The 18,922-nt window shown below is 38.8% G+C and overlaps 1 protein-coding gene across 2 annotated transcripts in view; it reads left to right on the plus strand.

Annotated features, from left to right (window-relative positions):
• sec24b (SEC24 homolog B, COPII coat complex component) overlaps positions 1-18,922 on the plus strand; it is a 55,216-nt gene that overhangs the window by 3,532 nt on the left and 32,762 nt on the right. Inside the window, exons 2-8 of one of the 2 annotated variants that reach the window (XM_079839059.1) lie at positions 1,319-1,930; positions 2,039-2,185; positions 4,732-4,842; positions 17,595-17,678; positions 17,771-17,934; positions 18,020-18,204; positions 18,323-18,425. In XM_079839059.1, coding sequence (XP_079695185.1) covers positions 1,319-1,930; positions 2,039-2,185; positions 4,732-4,842; positions 17,595-17,678; positions 17,771-17,934; positions 18,020-18,204; positions 18,323-18,425 — 1,406 coding nt within the window. The remainder of the gene's footprint in view (positions 1-1,318; positions 1,931-2,038; positions 2,186-4,731; positions 4,843-17,594; positions 17,679-17,770; positions 17,935-18,019; positions 18,205-18,322; positions 18,426-18,922) is intronic. The other variant, XM_079839060.1, reaches the window with a different exon arrangement.

Below are 18,922 nucleotides of genomic sequence, written 5' to 3' on the forward strand. Positions count from 1 at the left end.
GGATGGTACTCATCATTCTTCTTCCTCCAAACACGTTTAGTGGAATTATGACCAAAAAGTTCTATTTTGGTCTCATCTGACCACATGACTTTCTCCCATGACTCCTCTGGATCATCCAAATGGTCATTGGCAAACTTAAGATGGGCCTGGACATGTGCTGGTTTAAGCTGGGGAACCTTCCGTGCCATGCATAATTTCAAACCATGACGTCTTAGTGTATTACCAACAGTAACCTTGGAAACGGTGGTCCCAGCTCTTTTCAGGTCATTGACCAGCTCCTCCCGTGTAGTTCTGGGCTGATTTCTCACCTTTCTTAGGATCATTGAGACCCCACGAGGTGAGATCTTGCATGGAGCCCCAGTCCGTGGGAGACTGACAGTCATGTTTAGCTTCTTCCATTTTCTAATGATTGCTCCAACAGTGGACCTTTTTTCACCAAGCTGCTTGGCAATTTGCCCGTAGCCCTTTCCAGCCTTGTGGAGGTGTACAATTTTGTCTCCATTGTCTTTGGACAGCTCTTTGGTCTTGGCCATGTTAGTAGTTAGATTGTATGGGGTGGACAGGTGTCTTTATGCAGCTAACGACTTCAAACAGGTGCATCTAATTTAGGATAATAAATGGAGTGGAGGTGGACATTTTAAAGGCAGACTAACAGGTCTTTGAGGGTCAGAATTCTAGCTGATAGACAGGTGTTCAAATACTTATTTGCAGCTGTATCATACAAATAAATAGTTAAAAAAAATCATACATTGTGATTTCTGGATTTTTTTTAATTTATATTATGTCTCTCATAGTGGACATGCACCTACGATGACAATTTCAGACCCCTCCATGATTTCTAAGTGGGAGAACTTGCAAAATAGCAGGGTGTTCAAATACTTATTTTCCTCACTGTATATATATATATATATATATATATATATATATATATATATATATATATATATATATATATATATATACCACATGTATACATACACACACATTTTCATTATTATATTTCAGTTGACAATTATTTTATTTCAAGTAACAATTTTTTTTTTTATAATTTTAGTTTTAATTTCATTATAATAATAATTATACAGTGTATAAATATGATAAATGAATGCTACATGAATATGGTTGTTATTCAGTATTGTGCTATTACATCAGTGTTCTTATTTGTAAGGGAAATGAAGATTGATGCGAGTTTCAACTGCATTTGTTTTTCATAGGTCAATTTGTATAAAACTAATGACAGACGAGCACTTGTGACATATTTGCACATCATTTGCATGGCAATCTCACAAATCAATTTTGATGTTGTTGTTTTTGACAGGTCCGGGACAGTCATACCCTGCCATGTATCCTGCATCCAGCTACTATAGTTCTGCTCCGCCCACTGGTCACCCCACCATAGTGGGTCACAGCGCTCCTCCCGCTGGCAAAATCCCAGTTTCGGGCACAGACTATAGTGGGAACTACTACCAGAACAGCTCAGGGCCGTCGCTGCACGCAGCACCACCGGGAACGCAGCCACCTGCCCATCAGTACGCCACCTCAAATGTCCAGCAGACTGCGCCGTACACTATGCCAGCTGGATATTACGGACAGGCGTATAGTCACCCCTCACAGGGTCAAACTCAACCCCAACCCCAACCTCAGCAGCCGCAGCCCAGCTTGGTGGCAGCATCCAGCAGCAACAACCTCGGCGCCCCACTGTACCCCATCGTTTCTTACCCATCAGCCCCTGGGAGCAGTCAGTACGGCACACTGAGATCCTCTCAAAGTGGTGCTGGGCAGCCACCCGTTTCTACGGTAATGCCACCGCCACCCACCCAGAGTTCTTTGCAACAGTATTCTCAAGGGAACGGGGCCACACCCTCTCACCCAGGCTACGGAGCTCCGCCTCTCAGCCAAACAGCCACTGTCAATGGCCAATCGAATGCAGGTTGGTTTGAATGCATTTCCTCCTAGTGCATTATGTATGTTTATGCAACAGAATGGAGTAACGTGTTCATATCAATTGTATTGATTGTTTTATCCAATGTATTTAAAGTTCAACAACACTACAACCAAAATCTCCACAATCCCATGAGCCATCATTACGGCGGGGCCCCTCCCATCAAAGAGGGCCCTGATAAAGAGAGACCACCCTCAGGAACCCCAGGCACCTCTGTGCATTCTTCACCTCGACACCATCCAGGTACGAACGATCTACTTTTACCTGTGAATTGACAGTTAGCTGTTTCATTTCTTCCAGTAGGCTGTATTTTGACAGTATTTTTTTTTATGTCTGTTGTTGTTTTAATTAGAGCTGCATCTATTGATAATCAATTAAGTTGTCTGTTATTTTCAGCATTGTTATATTTTTATTTTATTTGTAAAAAATCCACATCTTGCTAGGGCTGCACGATTTGGGGAAATACATGTAATTGTGGTTTTTCAGATAAAAATTGCAATTTAAAATGTGTTTTTAAAAAAAGCTCCTGTTTTTTTGCACAATTTGGTCTTTTTTTATTATATATTATCAGTATCAGAGGTGTTAGTCCATTCAAACCGAGTGGGCATGTGCCAAATGTGCGTCACGTCAATAACTGCTAAATTTAAATCTGCATTTGCGCTTTGGCTGGAGCTGAGCCAGAGACAGACGCACTCACAACTGTTCATTGTTTTCAAACATATCGTCGCTGCCCGATGAAACTCACGTATGTCCAAAACGGTTACTTTTCAGGAAGTGAAAAAACCACCGTATTTCAAAAGCAGTTGAATTTAGCGTTGTCATACTTGGTATGGCATCTTTACATGTAACCATATTCTTGCCAGTGTAATGATATAATCCACATTTTCAAAATTCAAAATTGAGTTTAAATGGACATACGTGCATATTTTACAGTAACGGTGGTCGATGCGCGTTCTTCCGATCATTAATTAGAATGGCCAAGTCGCGTTTTTGACAGAGGAATACGCTCAGTTTATTAAATAGCCTACGTCTTAGTTTATTAAATACACTTAGTTTATTTAATATTAATTATAAATGTATTAAATGTCTGGCAAGCGGTGATAGCAGTATGAGTGAGGCATGCTCTAGTGACAATCATGACAGTAGCATTACAGGCTATAATTTGATCAGTTTGACTAAGAAAAAAAAAGTTTGAATCTTATCAATGAGACCAAGTTTATTTACATACTAGCAAGCAAACTAATCTGTGAAGAACTAGATTAGAACTAAACTGTGGAGAGCTTCAATGTCGTACTTTCGTCAGCCAGGTTCACAAATATAAAAATAAATAAAAATATTCGGTGACAATTACTTCGTCTAGACCATTTACCGATAAATAATGGTTGTGAATATATAATAAACTTGAGAACAGTTGTCAAAAACAAACGTTTGCTGATACTTTACCTCACAGTGTTACTCGGCTATCCAGTGCTGAGCTTCGATGAAACTTCACGAGACCGGCGAGATGCTTCCACAGGGCGGGAGATACGCGGCGTAATTGACAGCTTTGACACCAAATGGTGACACCATGACACCAAATATACGTGAAAATCAGATGACATGATTTCACAACTTTTCATTGGCCATTTAGATATGTGAAGCATACTGTATACGGAAATGAACCTGGACATTCAATCCGTCGAAAAATCTCAAAATCAACAAAATGGACATACGTGGTTTTCATCGGACAGCGACGATATGTTTATTTTATGCTTCTGTCTGACATTTAAATACAGACAGGTACTAGCAAAAAACATTCATCGTTTGTAAAGTATACACTGATGTCTATGGAAGCGGCAATAATCGTTTCAAATAGCCAGTTTGACAACATTGGGTAGGTAATTTCTCTAGTGAACTAATAGCTGTGGACACTGAATGACTTCTGAGGTAAATGTGATGCTATGTGACATTGTTTTCAAGCTGTTTTATTGGCGTCTATTCGCCGTTGAAACACGGTTTGAGCGATTACACAACATATATGTTTCAGTAAATTGTAATGTATCCTCAACGTACCTTCAGATTTTGATTCATGTTTATTCTTTAGGAAGAGACGATTGTATACACTGCCGCTGCTTTAACTGACGCGCCAATACTGTGATCTGTCACGTCAAATTAGAGAGCGTCAAAACGGCATTTATCGTTTGAATTTTGTGATAAAATGGACAGAATGCTTAATATGTTCATGTGGGAACTCAGATTTGAAGTATGTTCCGCTCGTAAAAACAAGCCTACCGTTAACTATCAAAGATTGCATTTGGTTCCATACCAGAAGCCCTGTACCAAAACGGTTCGGTACGACCCTAATATTTAATAAAACTACAGCCTTTGCAATCTGATAATCGCACTAATCCCTATTAGTAATTTCGTGCAGCCCTATATCTTGCCCTCATTTTATAAGAATTTTATTTAACATCCTGGCGAAAAACTGCATTAGCACTGTAATTGTCTATTTTTATCGATTAGTTTATTTCAGCCCTCTTTATGAATGTTGGTGTAATTCCTGGTTGTGTCTCTTCTGAAGATTCTTTAGGTAAAGATGTTTTGTTTCTTGTTTGTCGACAGAGAGTTCGTCATATCATTCTACATGCTTTTCTTACTCGTTCGTCTCTTTCTTTGCATCACATCATGTGCTCGTGTTAGTTTCGTCTTGGTGTGAGATTTGGGTAGGAGATCCGCAGAACTCCAGCTCAGTTCTCGTCCTTTCGTTCTGAACTCAACCCATCTGTTGTCTGATGGTTGCTGTATTTCAGGACTGCTGTACGGTGACCATGGGGTGAATAACGCCGTTAGCCCTGCCGCGGGCGATCACTCCTCATCCAGTTCTGACCATGAGGAAGAGGATGAGGAGGATGAGGAAGCAGGTCTGCTTTCGCTTTTTCATTCTTCCACTCACCTCCCTTTATCACGTAGCTGTTCCTTCATCCCTGCATCTCAGATTTCACTTTTTCCATCCCGACATCTTCCTCCCCTTTTGAAAATGATTAACACACACATGTTCTGCTCCTCCAGATTTATGCATCTCATTCTTGCAAGTTAGTCATTCACTTGAAGTCTACAATTCCCATAAACACACACACGTTCATACAGTCTGTATTCTTGCGTGTTTATCTTGCCTTTCCGATTACCTTCACTGCTAGCGTTCTGTGTAGTATTTGCTTCATACTTCTCCCTTTGACTTTATAGAAAAACAACCAAAATATCAGCAGTTTCAAGTCAAATGTATATATAGTATACATTTTTCACAATACACAAAATCATGATGTTTGTAAGATCTGCATGCCTTATATGTTTGCATTTAGCAGATTAGTGCTCTGCAATATAGTTACATTTTCTATGTGTGTGAATGAATATCCAACTTTTAATATATTGCTGGGTGTTAATCGTTTTGCATTTTTTGACAGTATACCTGTAAAGTAAGTAATAGGCATACACGCACACATACTGTTTTCATTTAGTTGAGATTAAAGTGGTGAATTAATGTGATCAGTATTGTTGGAATATTTTAATAGATGTTAAAAGTCATTGCTGATGTTTATTCATCACGCTGTACTGTACAATTGGTCAAATTTTGTTGATATGCCCTTTTTACTTGCACATATAAACACCTTTATGTAAAGGCCTTTTCAGACTGTGCTTAAAGGGTTACTTCAGCGATTAGCATTAAGCTTTGTATCAGTAGAAACTAGGGCTGGACCAGAATATTCGAATATTCGTTCAATGGGTTGGTATTCGATTTTCAAATTTGTGATTCGAATATTCGTTGTTGTTGTTTTTTTCGTGAACACCTGGCATCCCGCTCAAAACGGCTCTCATTCGCGCTTGCATATGTTTACACTATAAAATCACTATAAAATACAATCCTTTTTTTCAATTATCTTATAGCCAAGCCATTTTAATAGCCTCGTTATACTTAATAAATATATTTTCTTCTTCTTAGTGTTCCCTGCAGCAGAGCGCACAACTGCACAAGCTTATATGGCAGAAGCCATGTCTGAGCTTGCATTTTGGGTTAAACTGCATTCGTATGACATTGTGGAAAATAGAATAATATAATCAAAATGTATTATCCTTTTTATACGTTAGGGATGTGACGGTGAAAAAATATTCCCTCAGCGTTTCCCTCAATGCTGTGCTTGTGCGCTGAGCGGCTGAACGCATGCAGCTCTGCGCCGCGTTTACTTTCGGTTTGCCAATTCAGGGGCGGGTTGCTTGAATTGTGGGTTCATTAGCTATTATTCTATAATGAAAAACATAGCAACAAAACAGTACAATGACAAACTCCCTTAAGTAGGCGCTTTTACATCGCTTTAAAACCAAATATTCCGCGATCATCTTGTAATTTAGCTCCTCGCTCTCGTGTAGAATATTATCTGACTGCTGATGTGCTGAGACGGCCGTTAGTTTGGCTCGAGTGGCACGTTCAGTTTTTTAATTGTAGTTAGTCTTAGACCCTAGCCTGGCCGTGTCCTACAGCTTACCAAAACTATCGGCCCGAGTCCCGTGATTTTTTATTTTTTTATTTATTTTTTTATCCTCCCTATTAGGCCTACACATCGTTGCAGCCATTAAAATAGTTCAGTTTTGTTTTTAATGTCAAAGTAGTTATATTTTGTTTTGTTTCTTTATTAAGTTAATTTAGAAAAAATGTTTAAAGCATTTTTTTTGATTGTTAAATTAAAGTTTTCTTTTTTTTAAGTAACGACCAAGCGGACTGAGTGAGTTAACAACACATGTTTGATCCATTTATCCTCTTAAATCAACACTTAACTTGTCTTGCTTATAATACTTTTTTTTTTTTGAGGAAACGTGTTCAAAAAGAAAGAAATAAAAATTAGGCAGGTTGTCTTAACTTACACCTCTCCGCAAAATTAATATAAATCCGATCTTCAATTCTTGCGCTATATGCACATTTAACGGAGTTCATGTCAACGAAAGCAACAGATATGAGCTGCATTATGGGCTATTCATCAGCTCATTTCAAGATCAAAGACCGCAATATCAGAACGAGTGACCTAAGCACTGTAAGAGCATTTAGTCTCATTCATTTTAATGAAGATGATTGTGTTTTTGAGCATCTAAGAGGTTCGGCAGTTTGCGTGTTGGCTTGCTTTACTCATTTGCGGCGATACTCTAAACACTGCGAGCCGTCTTAACAGTTGTGTTGTCATAGTCTCATGTTGTTTCCACCAGCGCTGCACACCTCATTGTTTCTTTTAATTAATGAATGTCTAACATATAAAATGAAGGAAAAAGCCTGCGTTTGAGGTATGACGTGAAAATTGGCCCGAAGCCCGGCCCCAGGGGCAGAAATAGGGGCTCTTAGTCTGTTCTATAACTGAACAGAATTATTTTTACTAGCTACTATAATATATCAAAACTGGGACGTAACAGATCTGTGTGTTTTGTATCACTAGTTCATTGCCCGTTCGCGGAGCATAAAAGCCCTGCCCGCGTGAGGCGCACCGCTTCTCCTGATTCCAGCCTTTATTAGAGAGAAGGATATGTTCAGCTCCTTCCCTCCGAAGCTTCGAATATTCGATGTTGATCACTACCAAAGCTTCGAAGCTCAAAAAATGGTATTCGGACCAGCCCTAGTAGAAACCCGGTAGTATATTCAAATTATCGTACTTTCCCCCCCCAATGAGAGACTGAGACGAGAGAATTATGCAGTTTATTTCTGGAAAAAATCCTCAGATGACGCAAATATCGTAATTTTGCGTCATCGGAGGATTTTTTGGCCAGAGGCTAGAGACTACAGCCAGTAGAAGGAGCTAGTTCCACATGTTTTCAACTCGCCCACAGGGGTGGGATCTCACTCACAGAATGTAAATGCACACGGCCGCTCGGCTTGGGCATTCATAACGGAGCGGTGCGGAGCAAAGTGAGTGTTTCAACTTTTCAATGAATTCCTATGAAAGTTAAGCTTCCATAGGCATGATCTGAAAACCCACCAGACTGGACACGCGCCGTGAATGACTGCCTCTCTTACCTCAGCTCTCCTCAGCTCTCGTGATGAATGAAATCTGACTCCTGCTGCGTTTGTGCCGTGACTTTCGTTTGGCTCACTCACACTTTATTGAAAAGACACGTTCAGTTTTTAATTGTTGTGTCTATTCTCTAACTGAACAAAATTATTTTATTACTTTGAAAAAATCAAAACGACGGTGGGGGCGGTGTCATTGTGGGCAAGTGATAACCTGTGGCTTTGGTTGTGGCCTCGTTGAGCAGCGAAGCAAGTGCATTCTGGGAGTTGTTGTCTTTCATCCATATGAGATATCCACGTCCATATCCACGTCTTTTCTCAGTCTAGAAGGCACCAAATTCAAAAATAATTTCACATTTCTACTACATAAATGACCCAGTTTAAATTCACATTCATCTTCCCAGCACTGCAGTACCCCTTTAACCCCTGGTTATTGGCTTTTTAACTCTTGTCAATTACTCTTGTAATTTATCGCTGCTTTTTACCCGGGCTTTTGAAACCCTGCTCCAGAGCTTTTGCTCTGTTAACCCCACATTGTGCATCACGTTGTTCAGTCAGTGTGAAACCATACACTCTAGTCACGTGACACGCGAGAGTACAATAATTTTTATGAAATAAATGTGCTTTTTTTTTTTTTTAAACATTATGGTCAATGGTAAAATGAGTAGATTATTTTGCACTAGTCTACAGTGCAGACATTTATTTCATTTGAGTTTACTCAGGTATGCTAACTGCTCTAAAGAAAACGTGAAGCCAATGTATAAAGTTAAATTATTGCTTTTGTTAAAAGTGAATCTAGTGTTATTATTGCTGGTGCCCGCCATGAACCATGACTCCACAGCAAACAGAAACAAACTGAACCGAACCGTGGCTCCAAAACCGTGACATGAACCGCACCGTGGCATAGGTGTATTGTTACACCCCTAACCATTACTATACAATGATTTATTGTTGAAAAATACAGAAGATAAACAGCTTAAAAAATAATTCCATATTAAATCACAATCGCAATATTGGTAAAAAAATTTGCAATTAGATTAATTGAATTAATCCAAAATCGTTCAGCCCTAGCCACAACTAGATGCTTGGCAACAGACAGCCAATCGCATTCCTCATATTCACATGCTTTGGACAGTAACAGAAACATTGCATGTTTGTACTGTACATAAACGTGTCATGGCTCAAGGGGGAAAATGTCAAACGATGACAGGAAATGCATTAATTGGAGTGACTTTATCGGACTAATCTTACCTTTTATAGTTCTAATAGTCAATTCAGAATTTTTTTTTATTACAGTCGGCAATGTGTAATATGTGGAGCAGGTCATGTGACACCACATTATGCAAAAAAAGGACATTTAAACCAGCTTTCAGGAATGTGCAGTGTGAAACGTCAGCGTATACATGAATACCCAGGATTAATTCTTAACCTCGGGTCAAGTATGAGCATGGTGAAAGGTGAAGCAAGATAACCCAGGATTACATTTATCCAGGGTTTACAATGACCCAGGTCTAACTTTTTCAAGTGTGAGAAAACATTGCTAAAACATCTTGAACTGACATGCACTCTCATAGCCAGAATTCTGTTCCTCGTGGTCTTGATGTCTCTCCTGTGTCCTTCTGGCTCTCTTTTCTCTGCTCATCCACAGACCTGAAGAACAGCCATTGTTTCCACTTAAAATTGGCAAAATGTTGATCTTAAAAACACACTTCTCACATTACCAGTTTCAGGAATGATGAGAAATGTGTCTTTACTTCCCCCGACTCCCCCTCCCCTCTCAAACACACACACACACTGCTCTTTTCCTGCAAGAGGAAGTTGATTTTTTTTTTTTGTTAAGGCCCAGGCAGCCCTTGAACACAAGCAGAAAGTCTCATATTTAATAGGATAGACATGTTTTTATTTATGTCATTTTATTTTAGCTGTTCTTTTGAAATTAAACTATTTTAAATACCATATAGATGTATTTGTTATATCCCCAATCAGCTTCTTATGGCCTACAAACACTGAATTAAATTATTTCCAATCTTAAAACGCATATTATCAAGGTTTAGAATAATTCATATTTGTAATGTTTTCAATGAACAAGAAGTCTCTTGCTCATGCTCACCAAGGCTGAATTTATTTGATCCAAAATACAGTAAAACAGTAATATTGTGAAATATCACTGCAGTTTAAAAGTACTGTTTCCTATTTGAATATATTTCAATATGTAATATTATATTCTTGTCATGTCAAAGCTGAGTTTTCAGCATTATTCATAATGCTTCCTTTTATCAATGTTGTCAGCAGTTTTTGCTGCTTAATATTTTTGTGGAAACCACAATACATTTTTTAAAGGATTTTTTGATAAATAAATAAAACGGCATTTATTTTAAATAGAAATCTTTTGTAACATTATAAATTTCTTTACTGTCACGTTTGATCATTTTAATGTGTCCTTGCTCAATAAAAGTATTAATTTCTTATTTAAAAAAATAAATAAATCTTACTTACTCCAGACATTTGTAGTGTACCTACAAAAATATGAAGCAGCACAACTGTTTTCAACATTGATAATAATCATAAATGTTTGTTGAGCAGCAAATCATCATATTATAATGATTTCTGAAGGATCATGTGACACTGAAGACTGGAGCAATGATACTGAAAATTCAGCTTTGATCACAGGAATAAATTACACTTTACTATATATTCACATAAAAACAGCTGTTTTAAATTGTAAAAATATTTCACAATATTACAGTTTTTACATCCAGTTTTACAGCTGGATATTGACACAAATTTCATGATTCGATTCGATATAGATTATTTTGGATATTATTGTATATTATTATTTTGTCAAGGAAGACAAATCTCTCAACTAATGCTGTAAATTATACATGGGAGTCAGTTGCTGTAATATTGAAGGTTAAAGCTACACTGTGTGATATTTTCCCCCATCTAGTGGTGAAAAGGTATATGACCATCCAGTGAATTTCAGTTTCTATTCCTCTCAATTCCGATTTCGTTTCAACTCCTACGGTGGCCGATTTAGTCCAAGATTAACATGGCTTCCAGTTCGACCTCGTCCACATTCGACACGGTGCCTGTGGGATATTCTGTGCGCAGTGGGACCGTTGGAACTCAACTGGCCTAATTATTCGGCTAGAAAGAACTGCAGCTAATCCAGAGTGAACTTTGATGATAGTAATGTTTATTCAGTCATCCAATTGCAAGGCATAAACAGGTTTGCGTGGATATGTACATAAATGGGGTTTCTGTGAGAGAACAAATAAGGATGGTAAATATACATACACAGTTAAGAACTGTATAACTATACTTATAAGTTACATTTGTATAATGTAACCGTAAACCAGAGCTTATTGTACCATATATAGGCGCTAAATGCAGCTGCATTAAAAGGAGCGGAGCTGCCGCTGCTAACAAGCGGTGTCGGATTACAAAAGTGTGTGCGCCACTTTAACGTTAGCACTGCAGTGCGCTCTGTATAACAATTGTTAATATGCCGATCAGACCTGATACATATTTCCATCAACATACATTACAAGCAAATATTTTCTATAAACGAATAAACATTGTTGATAACAAAATAACTGAATGATTATTCAAATAGGTGAGCATTACGATATTGTATGTTGACACAAAAATACTTCTGAGGTGACATCAACTGAATTACGCGATGACACACTCTGAAACACATCTACAATGACAATAACTATTATTACTTACTGAGTTATTAACGCACAGAAATACCACACAAGGAAAAACAGACTTTTGAGGAATAAACAAGCCAGGAAAACTCCCTATAACTCTGTTACTGGACGCTGCTGAGATGAAAACTCTCTGCACATGCACCAGACAAGTCTGAACAAGTTGACGCGCACATGCGCGAGGCAGAGAATTTTGTACAGTGCCATCGAGTATTAAAACCGGTTAAAACGCGAAAGGCGAAGCTTGAATTTACGGGTATGTCCCTCTTTGGCTAATGTACTTTCAAGATGGAGGGGCAACATGGCGACCACCGTTAGATCCCATTACCTTATGTATTTTCAATGGCATATTATAAACTTACGAGAATACTTTATTACTTGAAAGAAGTAAATATACATTAATGAGCACATATATTTTTGAAAGAACTAAGTGTTTTTTGCTAAGAATAGACTAAAAAAGTTACACAGTGTAGCTTTAAAATGAACTGATTTGCATACAAACACTTTATTACACTCGAGGACATTTTTATAATAATAAAGTTATAATACTTACTTTTTTTATTTTATTTTTTATATATAAACATTTAAATGGTGGCTGCCATAAAAACCCGAATGATTTTTCAAACATGCATTAAATATTGAAGAACATTAAATATTATAATGAATATTTAGCAAAGTGCATTTTTTTTTTGGTCACTCGTATGGTTTTCCTGAGGTAAATGTGACATTTCTTGACATATTGCTCACAAGCTGTTTTATTGACTTTCCACGGTTGAAACCCTGATTGAGCGATTACATAAGACATGATACAGATTTCGGTAAGTTGTACTGTGTATTTTGTAAGATACTTGTTCATTCATGTTTATTTCACATTGTGAATAGTATTAAAACAGAGGAGATGGTCTGTTCACGTGAGCTGCACATTGCCGCTTCTGTACTGAGGCGCTACAGCGATCTGTCAAGCCACATTACACAGCGCCAAATTCTCAAAGAATCGTAATTAAAATCGAGAAACCTTTACCTAGCCCTAGTTTTTACTGAATTTTTGGTCAAATAAATGCAGCCTTGGTGATCAGAAGAGACTTCAAAAGCATTAGAAAAATCGTAATTATTCCAAACTGATGACAGGTTTTGTAGTAGCAGCCTGTAACTACTTGGCTCTGAAATCAGTGGAAACTTGATCGGATCTGATAGTTTTCCAGATTCTCTGAACGAGAACCGGCACCATTTCAGTCTGCAGTTAATGGACTGGTAATCTTGATAACCCCTGTTTGCTCCTGCTTTATACAGAAGTCTGTGTGTATGTGTGTCATGGCAGTTTCTATTTTTAGCTCTACATTATGAAGTGTGTGTCAGGGTGCTGTGTTTTCTTATGGGGAGTTTGGATGTGTCATGTCCAAGCCTGCTACTGATTCATCACACACTCCAGAGGTTTCATGATCCTCGATAAGTGAAACGTCTCCTTTCTTGGACTTGCACTCAAGAGGCTGTCTCTGGTCCGTATGTTGGTTCGCTGTGTTATTGGAGGGTTTGCTGTGCTCAGAAGGAAGTTCTGCTGCTCTTCACTGGTCATTCCCCCCTCTGTTTTGATTTTTCATGAGCCCAAAATAACATTTCATGTGTCCACTTATATTCTGCATTTATAAAGTATGGTGGATGTTTTATTCCCATCCGTTCTTGAGTTCAAACTGCTGATCCAGTGAGGTAACAGATTAAACGCAGGATAACAGGGGCTTAGCCAATCACGGCCCGCTCTGTCTGTCTCTCTGTTCTGGTTTCAGTAGTTGTGTTATGGAGGATTAGTGTTAGGTTAATCTGTGCTGAGGTTTATTACTCCGTTGTCTTCTCTGAGAGTCCTGATTCTGTGATATCACTGAATATCAGAGTACATTGGACATGTAGCTTTAGCTTACATACAAGTGATTAGAGCAATTGAGTTTGTTCTGTGGATTTGAGGGGTCTATTAAAGAGATTATTATTGGTTTTACTGGCCAATCAGTATCCACAAAGACCATTAGCGGGCCAATATTGCTTAAAGGATCCGTTCACTTCACAATTCAAATTTCCTTATAATTTACTCACCCCCACGTTATCCAAAATGTTCATGTCTTTCTTTCTTCAGTCGAAAAAGAAATTAAGGTTTTTGAGGTTTTTCTCCATATAGTGGACTTCAATGAGGTCCAACGGGTTTCAATGCAGCTTCAAAGAGCTCTACACGATCCCAGCCGAGGAATAAGGGTTTTTTCTACCATCGGCCATTTTCTAAAAAAAAAAAAGGAAAAAAAATGTATTATCTAAATTATACTTTTTAACCACAAATGTTTGTCTTGCGCTGCTCTGCGATGCCCTACGTATTACATCATCACGTTGGAAAGGTCACACGTGACGTAGGCGAAAGTACCAATCAAGTGTTTACAAAGAGAACATGCAAAGATTAAGGCCCCGTCCACATTGAGGTGCGTTTAGCTGTATACATAAAAATGTTGTATCGTATCAGCGTTTCGCCCAGACGGATCTGGCGTTTTAGGAGTCTGAAACCGGGTCCCAGAGTAGATAAATCTGAAACCGACACCCTTGCGTTTTTGTGTGTACAGCCAATCCGTATATTTTGTGAAAAGGTGATGTCATCACACCACGTCCCGCACGGTAAAAGACTAGAAGGGATACAGTTACGGCCACGGGCATGCACACATCAATATTGCGTAATTTAATTACTGTATTTATTTGCATTATTGTAAGGGAAGTTTTACGGGTAGGGTAGGTGTAGGCGTTAATAAAACACAATCTGGTAAGCAGCAAATTTATTTATTGTTATTTTATTGTGAGATTTTGCCTCACTTCTGTTGGATTACAAATTTAAGAAAGCACATTGTATTTAGCATTTAAGGTATCTATATTTGTGTTTTACATTTTGAAGTAAACTTGAGGAAATTCTAAGGAGATTACGTCAATCCGTGTAAGTGTTTGAGACATTAAGTATTTTGTCTTTATGCACTTCCTGACTATTTACCATGACAAGCTTAGAGCAATACTGCTTGAGTGATTGGATTAGCATCTATGCATTTGAATGACACTGTTATGCTGATTGAATTACGGCTGATGAGACAGGAATGTTTGGGGTGTGTCCCTATTTTGAATGTCTCTTCCCCTGCTGTACAATCCCTCCCCCTGAAATGTAGATAAATCGCATTATTTTGTACTGTTAAATCAGACTGTTTTCGGATGACCTGCAGCACAGAGAGTTCTCATTAAAAGAATCACTTCTGTTTGATCCCGACGTCTCCTAGTCTGTACTTCAAGAAACAACAGAAGTTCACAACACTTCCGACCATTGCTGTACCCCTTCTAGCCACAACTCTTCTTCTCCATTTTTAGTGTATTTCTGTGGCAGAATTACAGCGCCACACACTGGTCTGGCATGTGTACTACATAGTTTTGAGTCGGTTTCAGTGGTTTCATGTGTACACAGATATTTCTTGAGACGAGGGAAAAAAAGATTGGATAGGGAAAGCTCTGGCTTCGTGTGGATGTGGTCTAAGACAAACGGCCTTCACAAAAAAAAAGGTAAAACAACGATGTCGGACGTTTTTGAAGTTTGAGGAGAAAATGAGATGGAGTTTTTCGCCCTACCGCAGTACTTCCGCCTACGCCACGCGTGACCTTTCCAACGTGATGACGTAATACATGGCGCATCGCAGAGCAGCGCAAGACAAACATTTGTGGTTAAAAAGTATAATTTAGATAATAAATCTTTTTTTTTTTTCTTTTTTTTTTTTAAATGGCTGATGGTAGATAAGACCCTTATTCCTCGGCTGGGATCGTGTAGAGCTCTTTGAAGCTGCATTGAAACTAGAATTTGGACTAGAGCTGCAACTAACGATTATTTTTTCTGTCGACTAATCTAACGATTATTTTTTCGATTAGTCGACTAATCTAACGATTATTTTTCCAGATTAATCTTATGATTCTTTTTTACTGATTATTGTATTTCAAAGAGGGTAGTGAATTTGTATATTATTTTAACATGAAATCAATGAATGATGACAATATTAATTGTATTTCAGGAAAGGTAGTATACATAGTATGCCATTTTATAATGAAATATATGAACACAAGAAGCTTTTTAAACATAATATATAATGATACTATTCATCACAAAATGTATACAGAGTAGGCCTAATTAGGAAAAGTTGTTTACTATAGGCTAGTAGTTGAGTATGATTTACTTATTGGTGTCAATAGTAAACGAAAATGCACTTGTATTTATCTGCAAAAGGTTCACATACAGGAGCTTTCAGCATAGTTTTAATATAGTATAACTAGTCGTCTATTTTGAAGATACATGTGCATAAACAACGACTAAAGCTGCCAGAAGTTTTTGCCCAAACTTCAAAGACACATTTAAATGATGAGGCATATCTTAACTTTAATGTTACTTTAATCATGTAAACTACCTATATACAGCATGTTTTATGCATATGTGTTTGGGACAGAGGGGAACCAGGTCGCATTAACAGGAGATATATGCAGCCCATAATAAATAAAAGCACGAGACGTACTGGGGTCGGAGAAGAACCCCGGAAAATGTGACCGTCTGTTGCAATACACGCGCCACGGTTCAGCTGCGCGAGAGAACACTGGAAGGGTTGCCAGGTTTACACAACAAAACCCACCCATTCGTTCCTCAAAACAAGCCCAATCGCGTTTCGGGGAGGTTCTCTGGTAAACATCGCGTTCGGGGTGTTAAATATGTGTGTTTTTTTGCTTCAACCCGCGGACATGAGACACAGCCCGCGGCAACAGTGTAGAAGTAGCCCAATTCCGCGGAAAAAAGCGGACTTGGCAACACTGATTGGCAGTGTGAAAGCTCCCGCTCTCCACGCGCACAGCTTCTGCTCTGCCTGCGCGCGCAGTGTGAAACCGGCGTTACAGAGCGAACAAAGCACAGTTTTACTCGGCTTCTGTTTAAAGTACTCCCACACTTTTGAATGTCGCGGTCTGGCTTTATATGATAAATGATAATTTTCACTATGCCCGGGAGCAGAAGCTGCCATTATTCTAGATCTTCTGTTCCATTCTAGAACGTAAATAATGTGCCGCCGACGCGTCGACGCATTTCACGCACGTCGACGTATTTTCGTAGTCGACGTCATCGACGACGTCGACGCGTCGTTGCAGCCCTAATTTGGACCTTCAACCCGTTGGACCTCATTGAAGTCCACTATATGGAGAAAAATCCTGAAATATTTTCCTCAAAAACCTTAATTTCTTTTCGACTGAAGAAAGAAAAACATGAACATTTTGAACTTTTTTCAATGAAAAACATGAACTTTTTTTCTTTACACTGAATTTAAAAACAAATGCTGATTTAAGTAACATCTTTGTTTGGATTGCAGAATATGCAGTTGTTGCCTTTAATTTCACCTTTCAGCCTTTTCATTTCCAATTAAATTTCCTGTTAATTTCAGATTGCGGACTTGTTTTCATTAGCCAAAAGCCAATTTAGCCTGTTAAATACCAAATAAACATCTTGTTCATGTATACTTTCATTACTTTATTGTGTGAAAAAAAAAAAACGGAAATCGGTATCGGAATCGGACAGTTTTCTTGAAAAAAATCGGTATCGGAATCGGCCATGTAAAATCATGATCGGTGCATCACTAGCATTCTTTCCTAAAGTTTTAATTTCTCTCTAAAAATATCTTGCTGACAACAAACTAGCTCCTGTATATTATGTTTTATATACTGTGTATATATAATATTGGATTATATGACATTTCAAATGTTTTGAGTTGCTGAATCACTGTTTTGAACAATAAGTTGAAATAGTTCAAAAGTATGCATTCCTGAGTTTGAGTAATTTAATGCGTGCATATAAATGAGAGCCTCTTGTCTGTGTGTTTGTAAACTCTTGCAGGTGGAGACAGCTCATCTACAACCACAGACAGTGCCTCTCCGGTTCCCAACAGTTATGAGTCTCTGGAAGGCGGCAGTTACACGGGTACACCCTCACACCGCTAACTGTCATATCTCAAAGCCAGATCTACACGTGAATGACGAACTGCTACATGTTTATCTCGTCTTTCTCTTCAGATCATGCTGCTCCTCCTGCCGGAGTGCCCACCAAGCAGGCTCCACCCTTCGGATACAATTACCCAACCATGCATCCTGCTTACCAACAAAGCCCTGCCCCCAGACCAGACTCCTCCCCCTCACACGGAGGATACAAACCACCAGGATACCAGCCATACTCACAGGTACCAACAACAGCGCTAGTTTGTGATATTTCAGTGTCATTCGGGAAGTGGTTTGTCAAAGACAGCTGTGTTTGTGTTTCCGCAGCCTTTCCCATCTCTGTCCGAGCTGTCGTCAGCTTTAGGAGGCCTCAGCGGCGTTCCTGAGCTGGATGTGGAAACCTTGAGACCGGTGAATCTACTCCAGGAGAGAAACATCCTCCCTCCCCAACGGGCACCTCCACCTGAGCCCAACCTGAGCAACGACCTCCGCAAGGTCAACTGCAGCCCTGAGTAAGAGCAGAGAGGCGACGTGTTTGTAGGAGGTTGTGGTTTCACACAACAGGTGCAAACAGAGAAACAGCTTTGTGTTTTGTTTAACAGTTTCTCTTTCATTCTCTGTCTCTTCCAGCACGTTTCGCTGTACTCTCACTAACATTCCCCAGACTCAAGCTCTGTTGAATAAAGCTCGTCTGCCTCTTGGATTATTGCTGCATCCCTTCAGAGATTTAACGGTAGGACACTACCTGAGCAGAAAGCACAAATCAAACTCAACCCTTGGTCAATGCAGGGTTTCCACGTGGCCTTAAAAAGTATTGAGTTCTAGGTCTTAAATCATTTTAAACCGGTCTTCATTTTCCTACGTCCATGTAACGCTACCTCTAATGCTCATTGAAATGCTTTAGAATGTTTTTTTTGGGGTTTATTCTGGGGTGATGAGGCCAACATGCAATCAATATGCAATTTAGATTGCAGCCAATCAGCTTTCATGTTGTTGCCATTAGTCTCTTTCGGATTGTACCACATACACATAAAACTGATTTTATTCGCAATCCCGCAATCACTGAATACAGTGCAAAATCAACACAATTTTGAAATTTTTTTTCGATCTTGCATAATTCATTTCAATCCAAAATAATCACAAAAAAATGGTTTACTTTTTGATTTTAGTCATGTTTCACACCCTAAGTGATCATGTTATTAATGCTAGATAGCACACCACTAGACAGGC

This window comes from Gobio gobio (assembly GCF_949357685.1).
Source record: "Gobio gobio genome assembly, chromosome: 16".
Lineage (NCBI taxonomy): Eukaryota > Metazoa > Chordata > Actinopteri > Cypriniformes > Gobionidae > Gobio > Gobio gobio.